This window comes from Ranitomeya variabilis, chromosome 7 (genome assembly GCF_051348905.1).
Source record: "Ranitomeya variabilis isolate aRanVar5 chromosome 7, aRanVar5.hap1, whole genome shotgun sequence".
NCBI classification, from domain to species: Eukaryota; Metazoa; Chordata; class Amphibia; order Anura; family Dendrobatidae; genus Ranitomeya; species Ranitomeya variabilis.
The window spans coordinates 18,236,345-18,256,906 of NC_135238.1; the positions used below are offsets into that span (position 1 = coordinate 18,236,345).

A 20,562-nucleotide genomic window follows, 5' to 3' on the forward strand; every position below is an offset into this window, starting at 1 on the left:
TTTGTGCAGCATTATATGGGGCCATAAAGTTTGTGCAGCACTATATGGGGGCCATAACATTTGTGCAGCACTATATGGGGCCATAACATTTGTGCAGCATTATATGGGGGCCATAAAGTTTGTGCAGCATTATATGGGGCCATAACATTTGTGCAGCACTATATGGGGCCATAACATTTGTGCAGCACTATATGGGGCTATAACATTTGTGCAGCACTATATGGGGGCCATAATGTTTGTGCAGCACTATATGGGGCCAAAATGTTTGTGCAGCACTATATGGGGCCATAATGTTTGTGCAGCACTATATGGGGGCCATAACGTTTGTGCAGCACTATATGGGGCAAGTCTCTGTATGGGGCATCTATGGGGCCATAACGTTTGTGCAGCACTATATGGGGCCATAACGTTTGTGCAGCACTATATGGGGCAAGTGTCTGTATGGGGCCATAATTAACGTTTGTAGGGCACTAGGGTATATAGGGGGCAAGTGTCTGTATGGAGCATCTTAAGGTACCTTCACACGAAACGACATCGCTAGCGATCCGTGACGTTGCAGCGTCCTCGCTAGCGATATCGTTTCGTTTGACACGCAGCAGCGATCAGGATCCTGCTGTGATGTCGCTGGTCGCTGAATAAAGTCCAGAACTTTATTTGGTCGTCCGATCGCTGTGTATCGTTGTGTTTGAAAGCAAAAGCAACGATACCAGCGATGTTTTACACTGGTAACCAGGGTAAACATCGGGTTACCAAGCGCAGGGCCGCACTTAGTAACCCGATGTTTACCCTGGTTACCAGCGTAAAAGTAAAAAAAACAAACAGTACATGCTCACCTGCGCGTCCCCCAGCCTCTGCTTCCTGACACTGACTGAGCGCCGGCCCTAAAGTGAAAGTGAAAGCAGAGCGGTGACGTCACCGCTGTGCTGTTAGGGCCGGAGCTCAGTCAGTGTCAGGAAGCAGACGCTGGGGGACGCGCAGGTGAGCATGTACTGTTTGTTTTTTTTACTTTTACGCTGGTAACCAGGGTAAACATCGGGTTACTAAGTGCGGCCCTGCGCTTAGCAACCCGATGTTTACCCTGGTTACCCGGGGGCCTCGGCATCGTTGGTCGCTGGAGAGCGGTCTGTGTGACAGCTCCCCAGCGATCAAACAGCGACGCTGCAGCGATCGGCATCGTTGTCGCTATCGCTGCAGCGTCGCTTCGTGTGAAGGTACCTTTATAGGGCCATAATAAAGGTTTGTGCAGCACTATATGGGGCAAATATCTTTATGGAGCATCTTATGGGGCCATAATCAGCATTTGTGCAGCATTATATTGGGCAAATGTGTCTATGGAGCATCTTATGGGGCCATTATTAACCTTTATGCAGGACTATATGGGGCATATTTTAATATGGAGCATCTTATGGGGCCATCATAAACTGTATGGAGCAGTATATGGGGCTCCTGATGCAATATGGATATTCAAAAACACTTAACCTACTGAAGTCTCAATTAATTTTACTTTTATTGGTATCTATTTTTACTTTTGACATTCACCGGTAGCTGCTGCATTTTCCACCCTAGGCTTATACTCGAGTCATTAAGTTTTCCCAGTTTTTTGTATCAAAATTAGGGGGGTCGGCTTATACTCGAGTATATACGGTAGTTATTAATTGTCGGTGATACGATGACAGAATTTGTCTATAGGGCTATATGTTATAGTTTAGGACAAACCCAGCTTTAGGCCTTACCCACATTATCTATTAAATCCAAGATTGATATTAGGGGAAATTACTAGATTCAATATCGCTGTCAAGGTCGGCCTGGGGGCCAAGACATTGTTACAGAAAAAAAAAACAGGGCCGTAAGGTGATGATGCCAATCACTGGTTCACCACTGGTGTTGTCAATGCACTTGATGGGTCCGTTCTTCACTGCGTCTGTTGTGATTTTTCTTCTTTTAGTTGACGTCCAACCAAAAACGTCAAACGGATCTTGGCAGGGCGGCATCATAATATTCCTACATACCCTTGAGATACATTTGATACACTTTCATGAAATAACATTTCTGGCAAAAGGGTTCATGAAACAGACCTTGTATACCGTTATTACAGCTTGGCGCCACTCCAGATTTCATTCTAGGCCGATTTCCTTGCGGACAGCTGTCAGCTAAGGCCTGATTTTACTAATACATCTTCTATCAGGTCCTTGATTTATTTATGCAAACAAGAACAAATTTACATGGCTGCGCTAATTGACTAACTGTGCTCGGTCCCTGAAGGCCGAGCGTGGTTACAAGACATTAATTTATTATACAACAGCCTATCAGAGAGCAACTTGCCATGTCCCTTATGTTACGGGGCCATGTTACTGTAACTGGTTGGTGATATACATTAAATCAGCTCATAATCGGCTAATGAGAACAGTAATTATACAATGTACTTTCTGCAATTAGAGATTCTTGCACGCCAGCTGTGCTGAAAACTTGGAACAAGGCTATTAACAGTCCATTCAGTGACATAGAGACGGTTCTAGAACTTTTAGGCAGGAGGGAATGATCTGCACCATTTTTAGAACACATTAAGTATAATCTGTAGGGCAAAAAAAAAATTCCCAGCCTTAAACCTGGGGTAGATTTACGAATACGGATTTCATAGGTGATGAAAATCTGATTCGCTTCTGTTTGTTCTATCCCCGCCCACTTCATAACTGATCTTCTGCAGTAAGCAATGCTGTGATGTGAACTGTCAGTGTTCTATCCCCGCCCACTTCATAACTGATCTTCTGCAGTAAGCAATGCTGTGATGTGAACTGTCAGTGTTCTATCCCCGCCCACTTCATAACTGATCTTCTGCAGTAAGCAATGCTGTGATGTGAACTGTCAGTGTTCTATCCCCGCCCACTTCATAACTGATCTTCTGCAGTAAGCAATGCTGTGATGTGAACGGTTAGTGTTCTATCCCCGCCCACTTCATAGCTGATCTTTTGCAGTAAGCGCTGCTGTGATTTGAACGGTTAGTGTTCTATCCCCGCCCACTTCATAGCTGATCTTCTGCAGTAAGTGATGCTGTGATGTGAACTGTTAGTGTTCTATCCCCGCCCACTTCATAGCTGATCTTCTGCAGTAAGCGATGCTGTGATTTGAACGGTTAGTGTTCTATCCCCGCCCACTTCATAGCTGATCTTCTGCAGTAAGTGCAGCTGTGATTTGAACGGTTAGTGTTCTATCCCCGCCCACTTCATAACTGATCTTCTGCAGTAAGCGCAGCTGTGATTTGAACGGTTAGTGTTCTATCCCCGCCCACTTCATAACGGATCTTCTGCAGTAAGCGATGCTGTGATTTGAACGATTAGTGTTCCATCCCCGCCCACTTCATAACTGATCTTCTGCAGTAAGCGATGCTGTGATTTGAACGGTTAGTGTTCCATCCCCGCCCACTTCATAACTGATCTTCTGCAGTAAGCGATGCTGTGATTTGAACGGTTAGTGTTCCATCCCCGCCCACTTCATAACTGATCTTCTGCAGTAAGCGCTGCTGTGATTTGAACGGTCAGTGTTCTATCCCCGCCCACTTCATAACTGATCTTCTGCAGTAAGCGCTGCTGTGATTTGAACTGTCAGTGTTCTATCCCCGCCCACTTCATAACTGATCTTCTGCAGTAAGCGCTGCTGTGATCTGAACTGTTAGTGTTCCATCCCCACCCACTTCATAACTGATCTTCTGTTGTGATCATTCTAGTATTTAAATTGGTTAAAAATAAGTGCTCTATCCCCACCCACTTCACAAAACATTATGTACATTGACCATTTGAGTGATTGGATTGGTTATGATGTTGTATGCTATCCCCACATCATTATTTTTTTTTCTTTGACCAGTTCTATTATTTATTTGTTTGTATAGTTGTCTATTTCTGTCTCATTTTGCAACGCACATTCCTGCACCCGTGATTTTTTTTTCCTGTGATCTGACTGACTGCAGGGGGCTGTATTCCCACCCACTTAAACATAGTGAACCTTCCGAATTCCATAGTCTTATATGTCAATCTGGACTTTCAATGGTTAAATACAATGATGACAGAAAGACGACGAGAAGATTCCTCCTACGATTCCTCGTCGTCCATGGTCACCTCAGCTGGGCGAGGATGCAGCGGCCATACATACCGTACATTAGATATATTACTTTTTGGATGGGGAGTGACTGGCCCTTCCGAATCCCTGGTTCTATTTTCTGGCAGCGCAGGGTCAGCAGATGAGAGGTTGGAGAGAGGTGAATGGACTGGGTTAGGTTCAACGGATTTAGGTCTGGTTAGTGGGAAGGAACCCCTTGGTTCAGGGATTGGAGGCAGGAGAATTCAGGAACTTTGGAATGGCTTATCCTACCTTGACATTGATTCAAAAGGTGTGGGAGACAATTAAAAAGACAAGGGGAGTGGGACTTTTAACAAATCTCTCCCCAATAAGGCACAATTAAATATTACCTGAATTTATTAAAATGGGGGAATTAAAAAATTGGAAAGCATTGGGTATTCAATATATGGCTCAGATTCAGGATGCACAAGGACTGTTATCCTTTGAGGCACTGCAGGAGAGTTACGAGTTGCAGGAGACCTGTAGGTTTCAATATGGACAGTTGAGACATGCCTATCGTGCGCAGAGTAAAACGGTTGATGTGGGAATTTATAGAGACATTCTGGTGGACTATGTCTGTGCAACGGGAGGAATGAAAGGGAAGTCTCGGATATTTATAGGGATTTGTTATATACCTTTCTTAATAGATTCCCTATTAAAGCAAAAGAGAAATGGGAGGAAGAGCTGGGAAGGATAGAGGAGGATAAATGGGAGGATATCTTGGAGTATATTCCCCAATTATCATTAAGTGAGCCAGGTAGACTTTCGCAAATACATGTACATCACAGAGATAGACTATATAAGGCAGGGCTGAGACAGACTTCTGAGTGTCCTACGTGCCTGTCCGAGGGGGCAGGTATTCTACACATGTTATGGCAATGTACGAGATTGAATTCATACTGGTTGGAGGTGGGAGAAGCAATTGGAATATCGTATGGCTGTGCAATCACAAGCGATCCTGTGATATATATTTTGGGATATGTGGAAGAGATCCGAGTTCCAAATCATCATAAAGTGGCCATAGCTAGATTATTGTATGTTGCATAAAAGCTAATTGCCAGGCACTGGTTGAGTGAGGTACCGCCGACTCTGCAGGAATTCTATAGACAGTCTGATATGGTTATTAATATGGAGAAAAGGAAAAGTGTGAAAACCTTGGATGGAGAGGAACTGATTCCAAGGGAATGTGGCTTTATTATGTAAGCAATGTATGCTATTGTCCTATTCTTGTTTATAGAGGCTTTAAGGGAGGGGGGACAGTTTCAAAAACTTTTTGTAAACATGTTTATTCTCCTTTTTGCCACAATTGCGTCTGTTTGTCAACTTGACTACTGTCAATAAAAAAAATATCTGATTTAAAAAAAAGATATATTACTTGTTGGGTAAAAGATATCTGGATCTATCCAAAATTTATCTAATACAACTGTAAAATATCTACCAAACTATCTGACATCTCTTTATTAATCAGGGTGTATATGATCTCTACCTTCTCTATAAAGCTGAAGAGTCTCCTGAAGGGAAGGTGCCCATCTCCGTGCCACAGATACTGTTGGTGGTTCTGTGGTGGACTTGGAGAAGTGGCTTACAGAAGTCCAGGTGCAATACGTCTGATGGGCTGGAATCCCACCTTTACCAGTCAGGGTAATTGGAAGACCCCAGACTTCGCTACCGTACAGGAGGATTGGGGCGATGATGAAAAGATTTTTAGCGAGACCCTCACTGGGAGTTTCAGTTTTATCGATCGGTCTGTGCATCCTGCTGATGGCAAAATGTAACCATGTCGGAGCATAGCAGTGCCGAATACTTACATGAGTGCCAGACCCAAGTAATTGGCAGTACTTCCCCAATACATAGGATTTTCCATTATATTAAATGGGAAGCCGGTCACCTTCTCTTCCATCAGAATTCCAAAGTAATCACCTGGAAGAAAAAAAGGTTTTGAGTACAACGTACTGTACCCTAGAACCAGCTTCAACCAATTAAATTACCAGCAACCTCATGGGGTGCCATGTAACAAAAGACCAAATTAATTGGTAGGCTAAATCTCCAAAATGGGGGTTCCGAATCCTCTGTATGAATTGAGTGGAAATGTACAAGCTCAGCCGGCGCTCCATTCACATGGATATTACCGCTCCCATAGAAGTGAATGGAGAAGGAATCACTATACGCAGGTCACTCCGAGGCTCCTGTTTTCGGGACCCTGGGGGTGTCGGGGTCCCAGAAATGTACATTTATCATCTATCCCTTTAAGGGCTAAAATGAGAATGCTAACAGGTTACATAGGACACGGGTGATAATTAAACAACCTGTCGTAACATAAAAGACGACAATGACATTTTAGATTACGTACGCTCTGCGGCGCGGTGAGAATGTTACAGATGTCAGGGGTCTATATATACAGGTCATGGTGTTGGGATAGTAATGAGGTCTCCGGGATATTTACACACGCGGTGTTATATGCCACAATGCACCGACATGCAATACTGTGCTGACGAGGCAGAATCATCCCCAGGATGGGTTTGTGATTCCTGATCAAATCTCTCCACAGTTTCCCCCAGAAAAATAGTTACTAACCCCCCTCCATCCCACTATTCTGGCTAATTATGTGTAAAGAGGGTGTCGCTGGAAAATTTGCTTTCTTCCAAAGCCAGCGCCACCCCTGTCTACAGGTTGTGTCGGATATTGCAGCCCAGCTCAATTACTGAAGATGAGATGCAATACCTTACAACACCAATAGACAGTGGTGACGCTATCTAGCAGATTGGCTCATCAGGGGCGTAGGACAGCTGGGTATAAGAGCTACACAACTGTTTGGAACCTCAAGAGCCAATATTTCTATTGAGTAGTACCAGAGATGTAGAAATAGCAGGCAGGGGGAGCAGAAAAACAAATGCAGATAACCCAAAAATTTACTGAAAATGGGACAACGTAAAATCACAAAAAGACGTCCACTCCAGGGTGATGGGACCGAGTCCGGACCCCTCGTAGAGCGTCAATCTCTGTGTAACTTCACTGTCTTAAAGGAGAATAGTAAGAGAGAGGGGGAAAGGGAGAGAGAGGGGTAAGGGAGAGAGAGGGGGGAAAAGAAATGAGAGGGGAAAAGGCAGAGGGAGAGAAAGGGAAAGAGAGGGGGGAAAGGCAGAGGGGGAGAAAGGGAAAGAGAGGGGGAAAAGCAGAGGGGGAGAAAGGGAAAGAGAGGGGGAAAGGCAGAGGGGGAGAAAGGGAAAGAGAGGGAGAAAGGCAGAGGGGGAGAAAGGGAAAGAGGGGGAAGGCAGAGGGGGAGAAAGGGAAAGAGAGGGGGAAGGCAGAGGGGGAGAAAGGGAAAGAGAGGGGGAAAGGCAGAGGGGGAGAAAGGGAAAGAGAGGGGGAAAGGCAGAGGGGGAGAAAGGGAAAGAGAGGGGGAAAGGCAGAGGGGGAGAAAGGGAAAGAGAGGGGGAAGGCAGAGGGGGAGAAAGGGAAAGAGAGGGGGAAGGCAGAGGGGGAGAAAGGGAAAGAGGGGAAAGGCAGAGGGGGAGAAAGGGAAAGAGAGGGGGAAAGGCAGAGGGGGAGAAAGGGAAAGAGAGGGGAAAAGCAGAGGGGGAGAAAGGGAAAGAGGGAGAAAGGCAGAGGGGGAGAAAGGGAAAGAGAGGGGGAAGGCAGAGGGGGAGAAAGAGAAAGAGAGAGGGAAAGGCAGAGGGGGAGAAAGGGAAAGAGAGGGGAGAAAGGGAAAGAGAGAGGGAGAAAGGCAGAGGGGGGGAAAGGGAAAGAGGGGGAAAGGCAGAGGGGGAGAAAGGGAAAGAGAGAGGGGGAAAGGCAGAGGGGGAGAAAGGGAAAGAGAGGGAGAAAGGCAGAGGGGGGGAAAGGGAAAGAGAGGGGGAAAGGCAGAGGGGGAGAAAGGGAAAGAGGGAGAAAGGCAGAGGGGGAGAAAGGGAAAGAGAGGGGGAAGGCAGAGGGGGAGAAAGGGAAAGAGAGGGGGAAAGGCAGAGGGGGAGAAAGGGAAAGAGAGGGAGAAAGGCAGAGGGGGGGAAAGGGAAAGAGAGGGGGAAAGGCAGAGGGGGAGAAAGGGAAAGAGGGAGAAAGGCAGAGGGGGAGAAAGGGAAAGAGAGGGGGAAGGCAGAGGGGGAGAAAGGGAAAGAGAGGGGGAAGGCAGAGGGGGAGAAAGGGAAAGAGAGGGGGAAAGGCAGAGGGGGAGAAAGGGAAAGAGAGGGGGAAAGGCAGAGGGGGAGAAAGGGAAAGAGAGGGGGAAAGGCAGAGGGGGAGAAAGGGAAAGAGAGGGGTAGAAAGGGAAAGAGAGGGGGAGAAAGGGAAAGAGAGAGGGAGAAAGGCAGAGGGGGAGAAAGGGAAAGAGAGGGAGAAAGGCAGAGGGGGAGAAAGGGAAAGAGAGAGGGAGAAAGGCAGAGGGGGAGAAAGGGAAAGAGGGAGAAAGTCAGAGGGGGAGAAAGGGAAAGAGAGGGGAAAAGGCAGAGTGGGAGAAAGGGAAAGAGAGGGGGAAAAGCAGAGGGGGAGAAAGGGAAAGAGAGGGTGAAAGGCAGAGGGGGAGAAAGGGAAAGAGAGAGGGGGAAAGGCAGAGGGAGAGAAAGGGAAAGAGAGGGGGAAAGGCAGAGGGGGAGAAAGGGAAAGAGAGGGGGAGAAAGGGAAAGAGAGGGGGAGAAAGGGAAAGAGAGGGGGAGAAAGGGAAAGAGAGGGGGAGAAAGGGAAAGAGAGGGGGAGAAAGGGAAAGAGAGAGGGAGAAAGGCAGAGGGGGAGAAAGGGAAAGAGGGAGAAAGTCAGAGGGGGAGAAAGGGAAAGAGGGGAAAAGGCAGAGGGGGAGAAAGAGAAAGAGAGAGGGGGAAAGAGGGGGAGAAAGAGAAAGAGAGAGGGGGAAAGAGGGGGAGAAAGGGAAAGAGAGGGTGAAAGGCAGAGGGGAGAAAGGGAAAGAGGGGGAAAGGCAGAGGGGGAGAAAGGGAAAAAGAGGGGAAAAAGGAGAGGGGAAGAAAAAAATGAGATGGAGAAAGGCAAAGGGGAGAGAGGGAGAAAAAATGAGAGGGAGAAAGGCAGAGGGAGAGAAAGGGAAAGAGAGAGAAAGGAACGACAGAGGGCGAAAAAGGGAAAAAGAGGGGAAAAGGGAGAGAAATGAGATGGAGAAAGGCAGAGGGGGAGAGAGAGAGGGGGAAAGGCAGAGGGGGAGAAAGGGAAAGAGGGGGAAAGGCAGAGGGGGAGAAAGGGAAAGAGAGAGAAAGGGGGGAACAGCAGAGGGGGAGAAAGGGAAAGAGAGGGGGGAAAGGCAGAGGGGGAGAAAGGAAAAGAGAGGGGAAAGGCAAAGGGGGAGAAAGGGAAAAAAGGGGGAAAGGGAGAGAAATGAGATGGAGAAAGGCAAAGGTTCAGAGAGAGAGGGGGGAAAGGCAGAGGTTGAGAGAGGGGGAAAGGCAGAGGGGGAGAAAGGGAAAGAGGGAGAAAGTCAGAGGGGGAGAAAGGGAAAGAGAGGGGAAAAGGCAGAGGGGGAGAAAGGGAAAGAGAGGGGGAAAAGCAGAGGGGGAGAAAGGGAAAGAGAGAGGGGAACGGGGGAGAAAGGGAAAGAGAGAGGGGGAGAAATGGAGAGAGAGAGGGGAACGGCAGAGGAGGAGAAAGGGAAAAAAAGGGGGAAAGGCAGTGGAGGAGAACAAGAAATGAGAGGGAGAAAGGCAAAGGGGGAGAGAGAAAGAGGGGGAAAGGCAGAGAGGGAGAAAGGGAGAGAGAAAGAGGGGGGAAAGGCAGAGGGCGAGAGAGAGAGAGGGGGAAAGGCAGGGAGGAGCAAAGGAAAGGGGGAAAGGCAGCAGGGGAAAGAGAAAGAGAGAGTGCGGGGGGAATGGCAGAGGGGGAGTAAGGGAAAGAGAGAGGGGGAAAGGCAGAGGGGAGAAAAAGAAATGAGGGAAAAAGGCAGAGGGGGAGAGAAACAAAGGGAGAGAGAGAGGGAAAAGGCAGGGAAGAGAAAGGGAAAGAGAGGGGGAAAGGCAGAGGGGGAAGGGAAAGAGAGAGTGGGGGTAAAGGCAGAGGGGGGAAAGCGAAAGAGGGGGAAAGGCAGAGGGGGAGAAAAAGAAAGAGGTGGAACGGCAGAGGGGGAGAAAGAGAGATGTGGAAAGACAGAGGGGGAGAAAAAAAATGAGAGGGAGAAAGTCAGAGGGGGAGAGAGAAAGAAAGGGAGAGAGAGAGGTGAAAGGCAGGGAGGAGAAAGGGAAAAAGAGGGGGAAAGGCAGAGGGGGGAAGGGAAAGAGAGATTGGGGGTAAAGGCAGAGGGGAGAAAGGCAGAGGGGGAGAAAGGGAAAGGCAGAGGGGGAGAAAGGAAGAGAGAGAGGGGGAGATAGAGGGAAAGGCAGAGGGGGAGAAATGGGGCGGAGAGAGAGAGGGGGAAAGGTAGAGGGGGAGAAAGTGAGAGAGAGGGAAAGGCAGAGGGGGAGAAAGGGAGAAGTGGGAGAGGGAGAAGATGAGGGGCCAAAATGGAGAGGGGCCAAGACAGAGAGGGGCCAAGACAAAGAAGGGGCCAAGCCGGAGAAGGGGAGAGGAAGAGAAGGAAAATAAGGAGGAGAGGGAAAAGAAGGAAAATGAAAGAAGAAAAGTAGAATTTTCCACAGATATGAGTGGTGCGGCCGTGGTGATCATTTCTTCTGGCCTTGGAGCCGTCGCAGATTTCCGAGGTCTCGTCACTTACACATCCTACAGATCTGTGCATCTGTCTTTATCGACTTCTTGTGTCCTGTATGAAGAAGCCACATGAGTTCTCGCCCCAGATCTCTAAATATCCCCCGTAATGTGGGGCACAGCAGGTCAGCAGACAGAACAACAAGTAAAGCAATCTGCGGAAATAAACTCCAGCGCACGGATTCTCACAAACAGATGATGAAGCAATTACCAGAGAGAAAGGAACAAAATCCATCATTGCTACATGAAGAAACGGCATGGTGACTGACAACCATAAGTGTCTATCAGTCTCATCTATAGGTATACGCACAGCTAGCTCCGATCTGTAGCTCGGGGGCGCCGTCAGGTCAGTGCCTTACAGGACCCCGAATCACCGATAATCCAGTGTGACAGAAACAATGGTCACCACCACTGATCTGTACACTGAGGGTCCGCAGAATGTAACCAAGGTCCGCAGACACGTCAGACGCAAACTAGTGATTTAGACCATTGTCATGAGGACAAACAATAGGACCCTGATCTACTAGAATTGATGAGACACAATGGCACTGACACACGGGGTACAGGATAATGACACTCGGGGTACAGGATAATGACGCCGACACTCGTGGTACAGGATAATGACGCCGACACTCGGGGTACAGGATAATGACGCCGACACTCGTGGTACAGGATAATGACACTGACACTTGGGGTACAGGATAATGACACTGACACTCGGGGTACAGGATAATGACACGGACACTCGGGGTACAGGATAATGACACTGACACTGGGGGTACAGGATAATGACACTGACACTGGGGGTACAGGATAATGACACTGACACTGGGGGTACAGGATAATGACACTGGGGTACAGGATAATGACACTGACACTGGGGGTACAGGATAATGACACTGACACTGGGGGTACAGGATAATGACACTGGGGTACAGGATAATGACACTGACACTGGGGGTACAGGATAATGACACTGACACTCGGGGTACAGGATAATGACACTGGGGTACAGGATAATGACACTGACACTGGGGGTACAGGATAATGACACTGACACTGGGGGTACAGGATAATGACACTGACACTCGGGGTACAGGATAATGACACTGACACTCGGGGTACAGGATAATGACACTGGGGTACAGGATAATGACACTGACACTGGGGGTACAGGATAATGACACTGACACTCGGGGTACAGGATAATGACACTGGGGTTACAGGATAAGGACACTGACACTGGGGGTACAGGATAATGACACTGACACTCGGGGTGCAGGATAATGACACTGACACTGGGGGTACAGGATAATGACACTGACACTCGGGGTACAGGATAATGACACTGGGGTTACAGGATAATGACACTGACACTGGGGGTACAGGATAATGACACTGACACTCGGGGTACAGGATAATGACACTGGGGTACAGGATAATGACACTGACACTGGGGGTACAGGATAATGACACTGACACTCGGGGTACAGGATAATGACACTGACACTGGGGTTACAGGATAATGACACTGACACTGGGGGTACAGGATAATGACACTGACACTCGGGGTACAGGATAATGACACTGGGGTACAGGATAATGACACTGACACTGGGGGTACAGGATAATGACACTGACACTCGGGGTACAGGATAATGACACTGACACTGGGGTTACAGGATAATGACACTGACACTGGGGGTACAGGATAATGACACTGACACTCGGGGTACAGGATAATGACACTGACACTCGGGGTACAGGATAATGACACTGACACTCGGGGTACAGGATAATGACACTGACACTCGGGGTACAGGATAATGACACTGACACTCGGGGTACAGGATAATGACACTGACACTCGGGGTACAGGATTATGACACTGACACTCGGGGTACAGGATAATGACACTGACACTCGGGGTACAGGATAATGACACTGACACTCGGGGTACAGGATAATGACACTGACACTCGGGGTACAGGATAATGACACTGACACTCGGGGTACAGGATAATGACACTGACACCCGGGGTACAGGATAATGACACTGACACTCGGGGTACGGGATAATGACACTGACACTGGGGGTGCAGGATAATGACACTGACACTTGGGGTACAGGATAATGACACAGACACTCAGGGTACAGGATAATGACACTGACACTCGGGGTACAGGATAATGACACTGACACTGGGGGTACAGGATAATGACACTGACACTCGGGGTACAGGATAATGACACTGACACTCGGGGTACAGGATAATGACACTGACACTCGGGGTACAGGATAATGACACTGACACTCGGGGTACAGGATAATGACACTGACACCCGGGGTACAGGATAATGACACTGACACTCTGGGTACAGGATAATGACACTGACACTTGGGGTACAGGATAATGACACTGACACCCGGGGTACAGGATAATGACGCTGACACTCAGGGTACAGGATAATGACGCTGATACTCGGGGTACAGGATAATGACACTGACACTCGGGGTACAGGATAATGACACTGACACTCGGGGTACAGGATAATGACACTGACACTCGGGGTACAGGATAATGACACTGACACTCGGGGTACAGGATAATGACACTGACACTCGGGGTACAGGATAATGACACTGACACCCGGGGTACAGGATAATGACGCTGACACTCAGGGTACAGGATAATGACACTGACACTCGGGGTGCAGGATAATGACACTGACACTCGGGGTACAGGATAATGACACTGACACTCGGGGTGCAGGATAGTGACACTGACACTGGGGGTACAGGATAATGACACTGGGGGTACAGGATAATGACACTGACACTCGGGGTACAGGATAATGACGCTGACACTCGGGGTACAGGATAATGACCCAGGGACAGAATACATTGGGGTTTGATACTATGAATGTTTCCATCTTGAGTTACTGTCACGTGTACATTTCCCTACACAGAGTCTTCTGTAGGTGACTCAGATTCTCAGAATTCGGGGAGACGTCTCCGGGGGCTCCACATAAAAGCTTCTTTCCCCAGGACTATGGCCGCGTTTGATGTAGCAGATGAGAGTTATGGCGGTGCGGTGCGGAGGGTGACACGGCTCTGCCGGTATTTCATTCCAAGGTGCGATTTTCTCGTCCCCCCGTAGAATGCGTTCTCCATGGTGATGGCCGCGCACAGAGCTGCAGAAGCTGAAGTGCATTGTTGGGGCCACAATTACGGTAGTAATTTTTCGCAGAACGCTGGGTAACATCTAACTGTCTGATTCACAACAATACCGAGAATTACTGAACAGAAGATTGCGGGCTGTAATGGTGGAGGTAATCTATATGGTAATGTACAGGAATGCCGCGCAGGACGGGTGAGTCACCGCCAGTCACGCTGCCACGGCCGGTTCTCAGCCGCTTCTACCTGACCTTGGGCACCATGCAAATCACAGAGACACCAGTCATATAAGAAGAACCTGACGGTATCAACACATGGTGCAATGTCCCTGCAGCACCCCCGCAGGCGAAATGAAGAATTACACTGAACAAAGGATAGGTCATTGCACCCCCTCAGGATCAGGAAAATTAAAGCGTTAAAGCGCCACTTCATAAACAGCGCCATGCTTGAGAGTGGCTGGGTCTGGTACTGCATTTACTCACCTTCTTAACCCCTTGTGGGCTTAAGCATTTTTTATTTTCTTTTTTTTTTTAAATTTTAAGTACCTGAATTACTATTCTCCAAAGGTCATAGGATATAGGAGATCTGTGATTGGCCCGATTTTTGGGTACAAGTGATTTTTCGAGCGCTATTTGTTTTAGTTTCTTGGTAGTAATTTGGGCATTTTTTCAAGGGTTCTTTTTGTTTTGTTTTTTTACAGTGCTTACCATATGGAACAAAAAAGTTCCTGCTTTATGTGTTAGATCATTACGGACTTATTTTTAATAGGTTTTTTTTTTTTGCACATTTTACATTTTTATCCAATATTGCAGTTTTTAAAAGGGAATTTTTTAACTTTTTTTTTTAGATCATTTGTTGGGATTATTATTATTATTTTTTTTTAAATAATCACACGATTGCTTTAATGCTGAGGACATTTTTTTTTGTATCTGTCAGTATAACGCCGGCAGGCAAAGATGGCAGACCTGACAGCCTTTTGGCCCCTGAATCCAATGGAAATAAATCCGCAGCCGGTAATCGTGTTCTGCGGGGGAGGGACTGAGACAGGTCATGTGGTAAGAGAGGCCACTCCCTCTAACCTTTAGAAGCCATGCCTCTGAGGAGCGAAGTGTGCTGAATCTGCGTTCTCTCTGATCCCGGTTGGGTGGGCTCTTCTTTTTCCTGATGGGTCAGGGCTTCACCGGTTGGACCCCCACAGATTATAAATTGATAGCCAATCCTAAGCCCTTGTGGCCCCCAATAATATAAGTTTTCCAAAGTGGTGAGAAGATCCATGCGTTTCCAGAGGGTCACGTAGTTTCCCCCTCTTTCTGGCGTAACCCAGGGTCACTATGAGGGTACTCCTAAAAACATGGCAATACAGCTCAGCCGGCCAGCCTGCCCGGGATCAGATATAACCAATTCTCCCTTTTTTCCTCTTCTATTTCCAGCAGGCGGGGGAAGGGTTTTGCTCTACGATACGGTGTTTTTGCAGAGCGCGCGGCCTCAGCCGATGTTATTACCGATGAGGAGGCTTGTTATTCTGTGTAATTACCTCCGCAGTCGCTGGAACCGGGGACGCTTGTACTTAACGCTCCCGTCAGAAACAACACAAGGGTCTGGTAACCAGATGCTTCGTAGCGTAATACATGCAAAGTGGCCCTTGAGGAAGAAAAAGAAAGATGGGGCCAGAAAACAAAAGTGAAGAAAATTCGAGTCTGACATGACATGGCTGTGATGAGAGTTGTGCATTAGTGCGTGGAGGGGGGGAATAAATAAATAGGGACACGACGCTCAGGTAGCCATGATCCATGATCATATAAATGACCGGGGAAAGTCCCCCCCCCAAAAAAATATATATATATTTCAAGGGTCCCCCAATAAAACAGAATTACCATTGCATCTCCTCTTGTTACAGACAGAACCCATAGTGGTCAACTAGAGCAGCAGGCGTGCAGCGTCCCCGCAGCTCCTCCGCAGGTGAAAGGATGTATTACACCATGTCCAGGTCCACTGCTTAAAAATAAAAGCAAAAAAAAAAGACTTTTAAAAAAAATCTAAAAAATAAATCTAATTTTAAAATTTTTTAAAAAGGTTTTCACCAATAAAATAAAAGAAAAAAAGTTTCACAAGTAATGATACTAGGTCACTTTTTTTTCTTTTTTTAAAAAAAAAACCTCAAAAATATGAGGGAATTGTGTTTAATTTTTTCTCCTCCTGTTTTTCTGTACAAGTTATGTCTTATTAAAAATAGAAATAAAAAATAATGTAAGAGAAATAATGAGAAATTGCTTGTCCATGAAGGGGTTAAGGAGCTGGTAGAAAGGCTGCGATGTCACAGACATTATGGTGTCGCTGTACGGCGCTGTACGGAGAGGAGACACGTACGATGCATTATGTATGATCTGCAGCAGCGTCGGTCCTTAGTCATGTGCGCAATGTAAAACGCATCTCGATCCGGGGGCACGATCTGCACCGAAGCCAGAGGAGAACATGAGGAGACCCCCTCCCCAACTTCCCATTCACTTCACCTTATGACAGAAAGCACACCGACTCTGCTGTATCCTGCTGCTGAGAGAGTTATGTATGTACACAGTGACTGCACCAGCAGAATAGTGAGTGCAGCTCTGGAGTATAATACAGGATGTAACTCAGGATCAGTAATGTAATGTATGTATACAGTGACTGCACCAGCAGAATAGTGAGTGCAGCTCTGGAGTATAATACAGGATGTAACTCAGGATCAGTAATGTAATGTATGTACACAGTGACAGCACCAGCAGAATAGCGAGTGCAGCTCTGGGGTATAATACAGGATGTAACTCAGGATCAGTAATGTAATGTATGTATACAGTGACTGCACCAGCAGAATAGTGAGTGCAGCTCTGGAGTATAATACAGGATGTAACTCAGGATCAGTAATGTAATGTATGTACACAGTGACAGCACCAGCAGAATAGCGAGTGCAGCTCTGGGGTATAATACAGGATGTAACTCAGGATCAGTAATGTAATGTATGTACACAGTGACTGCACCAGCAGAATAGTGAGTGCAGCTCTGGGGTATAATACAGGAGGTAACTCAGGATCAGTAATGTAATGTATGTACACAGTGACTGCACCAGCAGAATAGTGAGTGCAGCTCTGGGGTATAATACAGGAGGTAACTCAGGATCAGTAATGTAATGTATGTACACAGTGACTGCACCAGCAGAATAGTGAGTGCAGCTCTGGGGTATAATACAGGAGGTAACTCAGGATCAGTAATGTAATGTATGTACACAGTGACTGCACCAGCAGAATAGTGAGTGCAGCTCTGGGGTATAATACAGGATGTAACTCAGGATCAGTAATGTAATGTATGTACACAGTGACTGCACCAGCAGAATAGTGAGTGCAGCTCTGGGGTATAATACAGGATGTAACTCAGGATCAGTAATGTAATGTATGTACACAGTGACTGCACCAGCAGAATAGTGAGTGCAGCTCTGGGGTATAATACAGGAGGTAACTCAGGATCAGTAATGTAATGTATGTACACAGTGACTGCACCAGCAGAATAGTGAGTGCAGCTCTGGGATATAATACAGGAGGTAACTCAGGATCAGTAATGTAATGTATGTACACAGTGACTGCACCAGCAGAATAGTGAGTGCAGCTCTGGGGTATAATACAGGATGTAACTCAGGATCAGTAATGTAATGTATGTACACAGTGACTGCACCAGCAGAATAGTGAGTGCAGCTCTGGGGTATAATACAGCAGGTAACTCAGGATCAGTAATGTAATGTATGTACACAGTGACTGCACCAGCAGAATAGTGAGTGCAGCTCTGGGGTATAATACAGGATGTAACTCAGGATCAGTAATGTAATGTATGTACACAGTGACTGCACCAGCAGAATAGTGAGTGCAGCTCTGGGGTATAATACAGGATGTAACTCAGGATCAGTAATGTAATGTATATACACAGTGACTGCACCAGCAGAATAGTGAGTGCAGCTCTGGAGCACAATACAGGAGGTAACTCAGGGCGAATGCATTGCATGTAATATACACAGCTCAAAAAAATAAAAGGAACACTAAAATCCCACATCCTAGATATCTCTGAATGAAATATTTCAGTTGCAAATTTGTATTCATTGCATAGTGGAATGTGTTCAGAACAATAAAACATAACAATTATCAATGCAAATCACATCTAATATCCCATGGAGGTCTGGAATTGGAATGATGCTCAAAATCAAAGTGGAAAATCAAATTACAGGCTGATCCAACTTCAGTGGAAATGCCTCATGACAAGGAAATGATGCTCAGTAGTGTGTGTGGCCTCCACGTGCCTGTATGACCTCCCTACAACGCCTGGGCATGCTCCTGATGAGGCGATGGATGGTCTCCTGAGGGATCGCCTCCCAGACCTGGACTAAAGGATCCGCCAATTTCTGAACAGTCTGTGGTGCAACGCAATGTTGGTGTATGGAGCGAGACATGATGTCCCAGATGTGTTCAATCGGATTCAGGTCTGGGGAACGGGCGGCCAGTCCATAGCTTCAATGCCTTTATCTTGCAGGAACTGCTGACACACTCCAGCCACATGAGGTCTGGCATTGTCCTGCATTAGGAGGAACCCAGGGCCAACCGCACCAGCATATGGTCTCACAAGGGGTCTGAGGATCTCATCTCGGTAGCTAATAGCAGTCAGGCCACCTCTGGCGAGCACATGGAGGGCTGTGCGGCCCTCCAAAGAAATGCCACCCCACACCATTACTGACCCACTGCCAAACCGGTCATGCTGAAGGATGTTGCAGACAGCAGATCGTTCTCCACGGCGTCTCCAGACTCTGTCACGTCTGTCACATGTGCACAGTGTGAACCTGCTTTCATCTGTGAAGAGCACAGGGCGCCAGTGGCGAATTTGCCAGTCCCGGTGTTCTGTGGCAAATGCCAAACGTCCTGCACGGTGTTGGGCTGTGAGCACAACCCCCATCTGTGGACATCGGGCATCCAGACCGTCCTCATGGAGTCAGTTTCTAACAGTTTGTGCAGACACAGGCACATTTGTGGCCTGCTGGAGGTCATTTTGCAGGGCTCTGGCAGTGCTCCTCCTGTTCCTCCTTGCACACAGGCGGAGGTAGCGGTCCTGCTGCTGTGTTGTTGCCCTCCTACGGCCCCCTCCACATCTCCTGGTGTACTGGCCTGTCTCCTGGTAGCGCCTCCAGCCTCTGGACACTACGCTAACAGATACAGCAAACCTTCTTTCCACAGCTCGCATTGATGTGCCATCCTGGATGAGCTGCACTACCTGAGCCACTTGTGTGGGTTGTAGAGTCCATCTCATGCTACCACGAGTGTGAAAGCACAACCAACATTCAAAAGTGACCAAAACATCAGCCAGAAAGCATTGGTACTGAGATGTGGTCTGTGGTCCCCACCTGCAGAACTACTCCTTTATTGAGGGTGTCTTGATAATTGCCAATAATTTCCATCTGTTGTCTATTCCATTTGCACAAGAGCATGTGAAATTGATTGTCAATCAGTGTTGCTTCCTAAGTGGACAGTTTGATTTCACAGAAGTTTGATTTCCTTGGAGTTAGATTCTGTTGTTTAAGTGTTCCCTTTATTTTTTGAGCAGTGCACATACATTAAATACCCAACACCCCCTATGCTGATGAAAAATGGACCCCAGGTTCTGAGTGGGAGCAATATTTTCCTGGCCCGCAGCTCTGTGTGGTACGGTGAGAAGTATCGGGGTCTGAATTATACATTTTCTCTAGTTTCTTCTTGTCTAGTGGTAGAGCGGGCAGAGAGACAGTGAAGCCTAAAGATGCCCAGTTCTCTTCTGTCGGCGAGGTGCGATAGTGAAGACGAGCAGGAGGTGATCGCGGTCGCGCAGCGCAGGTGGCGGCTCCGCTACAGAGAATTTATTGAAGCTGAATAATAACAGCTTCATTCTGAAATGCTGTAATAAGGAAACATTGAGTATAGGAGATGGAACGGCATTACTGCTATAAAATGGGTCAAACATGGCGGCACTTTCTGGACCCGGTCGTCTCAGCCGGCAGCTGTTCACACTGGTCTTGGCAGTTTGGAGGTGCTGGTCAGTCCTTTTGAAATTTATACACAATTTATTATTTTTCTGAGAACGTTGGGAGAATAACAAAGGACGCTGAACAATGAACAGGATGCGGGCGGCGCTAAGTGGCACAGTGACCTTATTCTCAAGGCGTCACGCCAGGTTAACCTACATTACAGACTTTCAGTAATTTATTTTTACGCTTTTTGAAAGATTGGGGACACAAACAGTGATTCAGCTTCCTTATATAAGGGGCCAACACCGAGCCCTTATATAAAGGGGGCCGAGCTGCGCACGTCCACCATTGTCACCTTACAAGAAATGTGTCGCATCGATTAGCTGAGAGATTAGTAGGAACTCGTTTGCTGAGAACATTTCGTCCTTTTCTATGATGTTTCTTAAGAAACAAATCTGTTTTAGGTTCAGCTATTGGGATTTTTTGGTGAATATTGTGTCCTGCGGTTCAGCCCCATTGACGACCATTAGATGGGAACATCGTGACCTTCATGTCAAGCACAAAGTGTTACCGCAGCCTTACCTATACATCGGCTATGGAAACTACAGTCGTGGCCCCCGTAATTAGGGGCTGC

General features: G+C 47.3%; 1 protein-coding gene across 6 annotated transcripts in view; it reads right to left on the minus strand.

Annotated features, from left to right (window-relative positions):
* The window catches only part of PEMT (phosphatidylethanolamine N-methyltransferase), a 77,428-nt gene that overhangs the window by 10,727 nt on the left and 46,139 nt on the right, over window positions 1–20,562 (minus strand). For 5 of the 6 annotated variants that reach the window (XM_077274319.1, XM_077274313.1, XM_077274316.1 and 2 more), the window contains one exon: window positions 5,919–6,030. The exons of the other annotated variant lie outside the window; for it this stretch is intronic. In XM_077274319.1, the coding sequence (XP_077130434.1) occupies window positions 5,919–6,030 (112 nt within the window). The remainder of the gene's footprint in view (window positions 1–5,918; window positions 6,031–20,562) is intronic. 6 annotated transcript variants of the gene reach the window in all.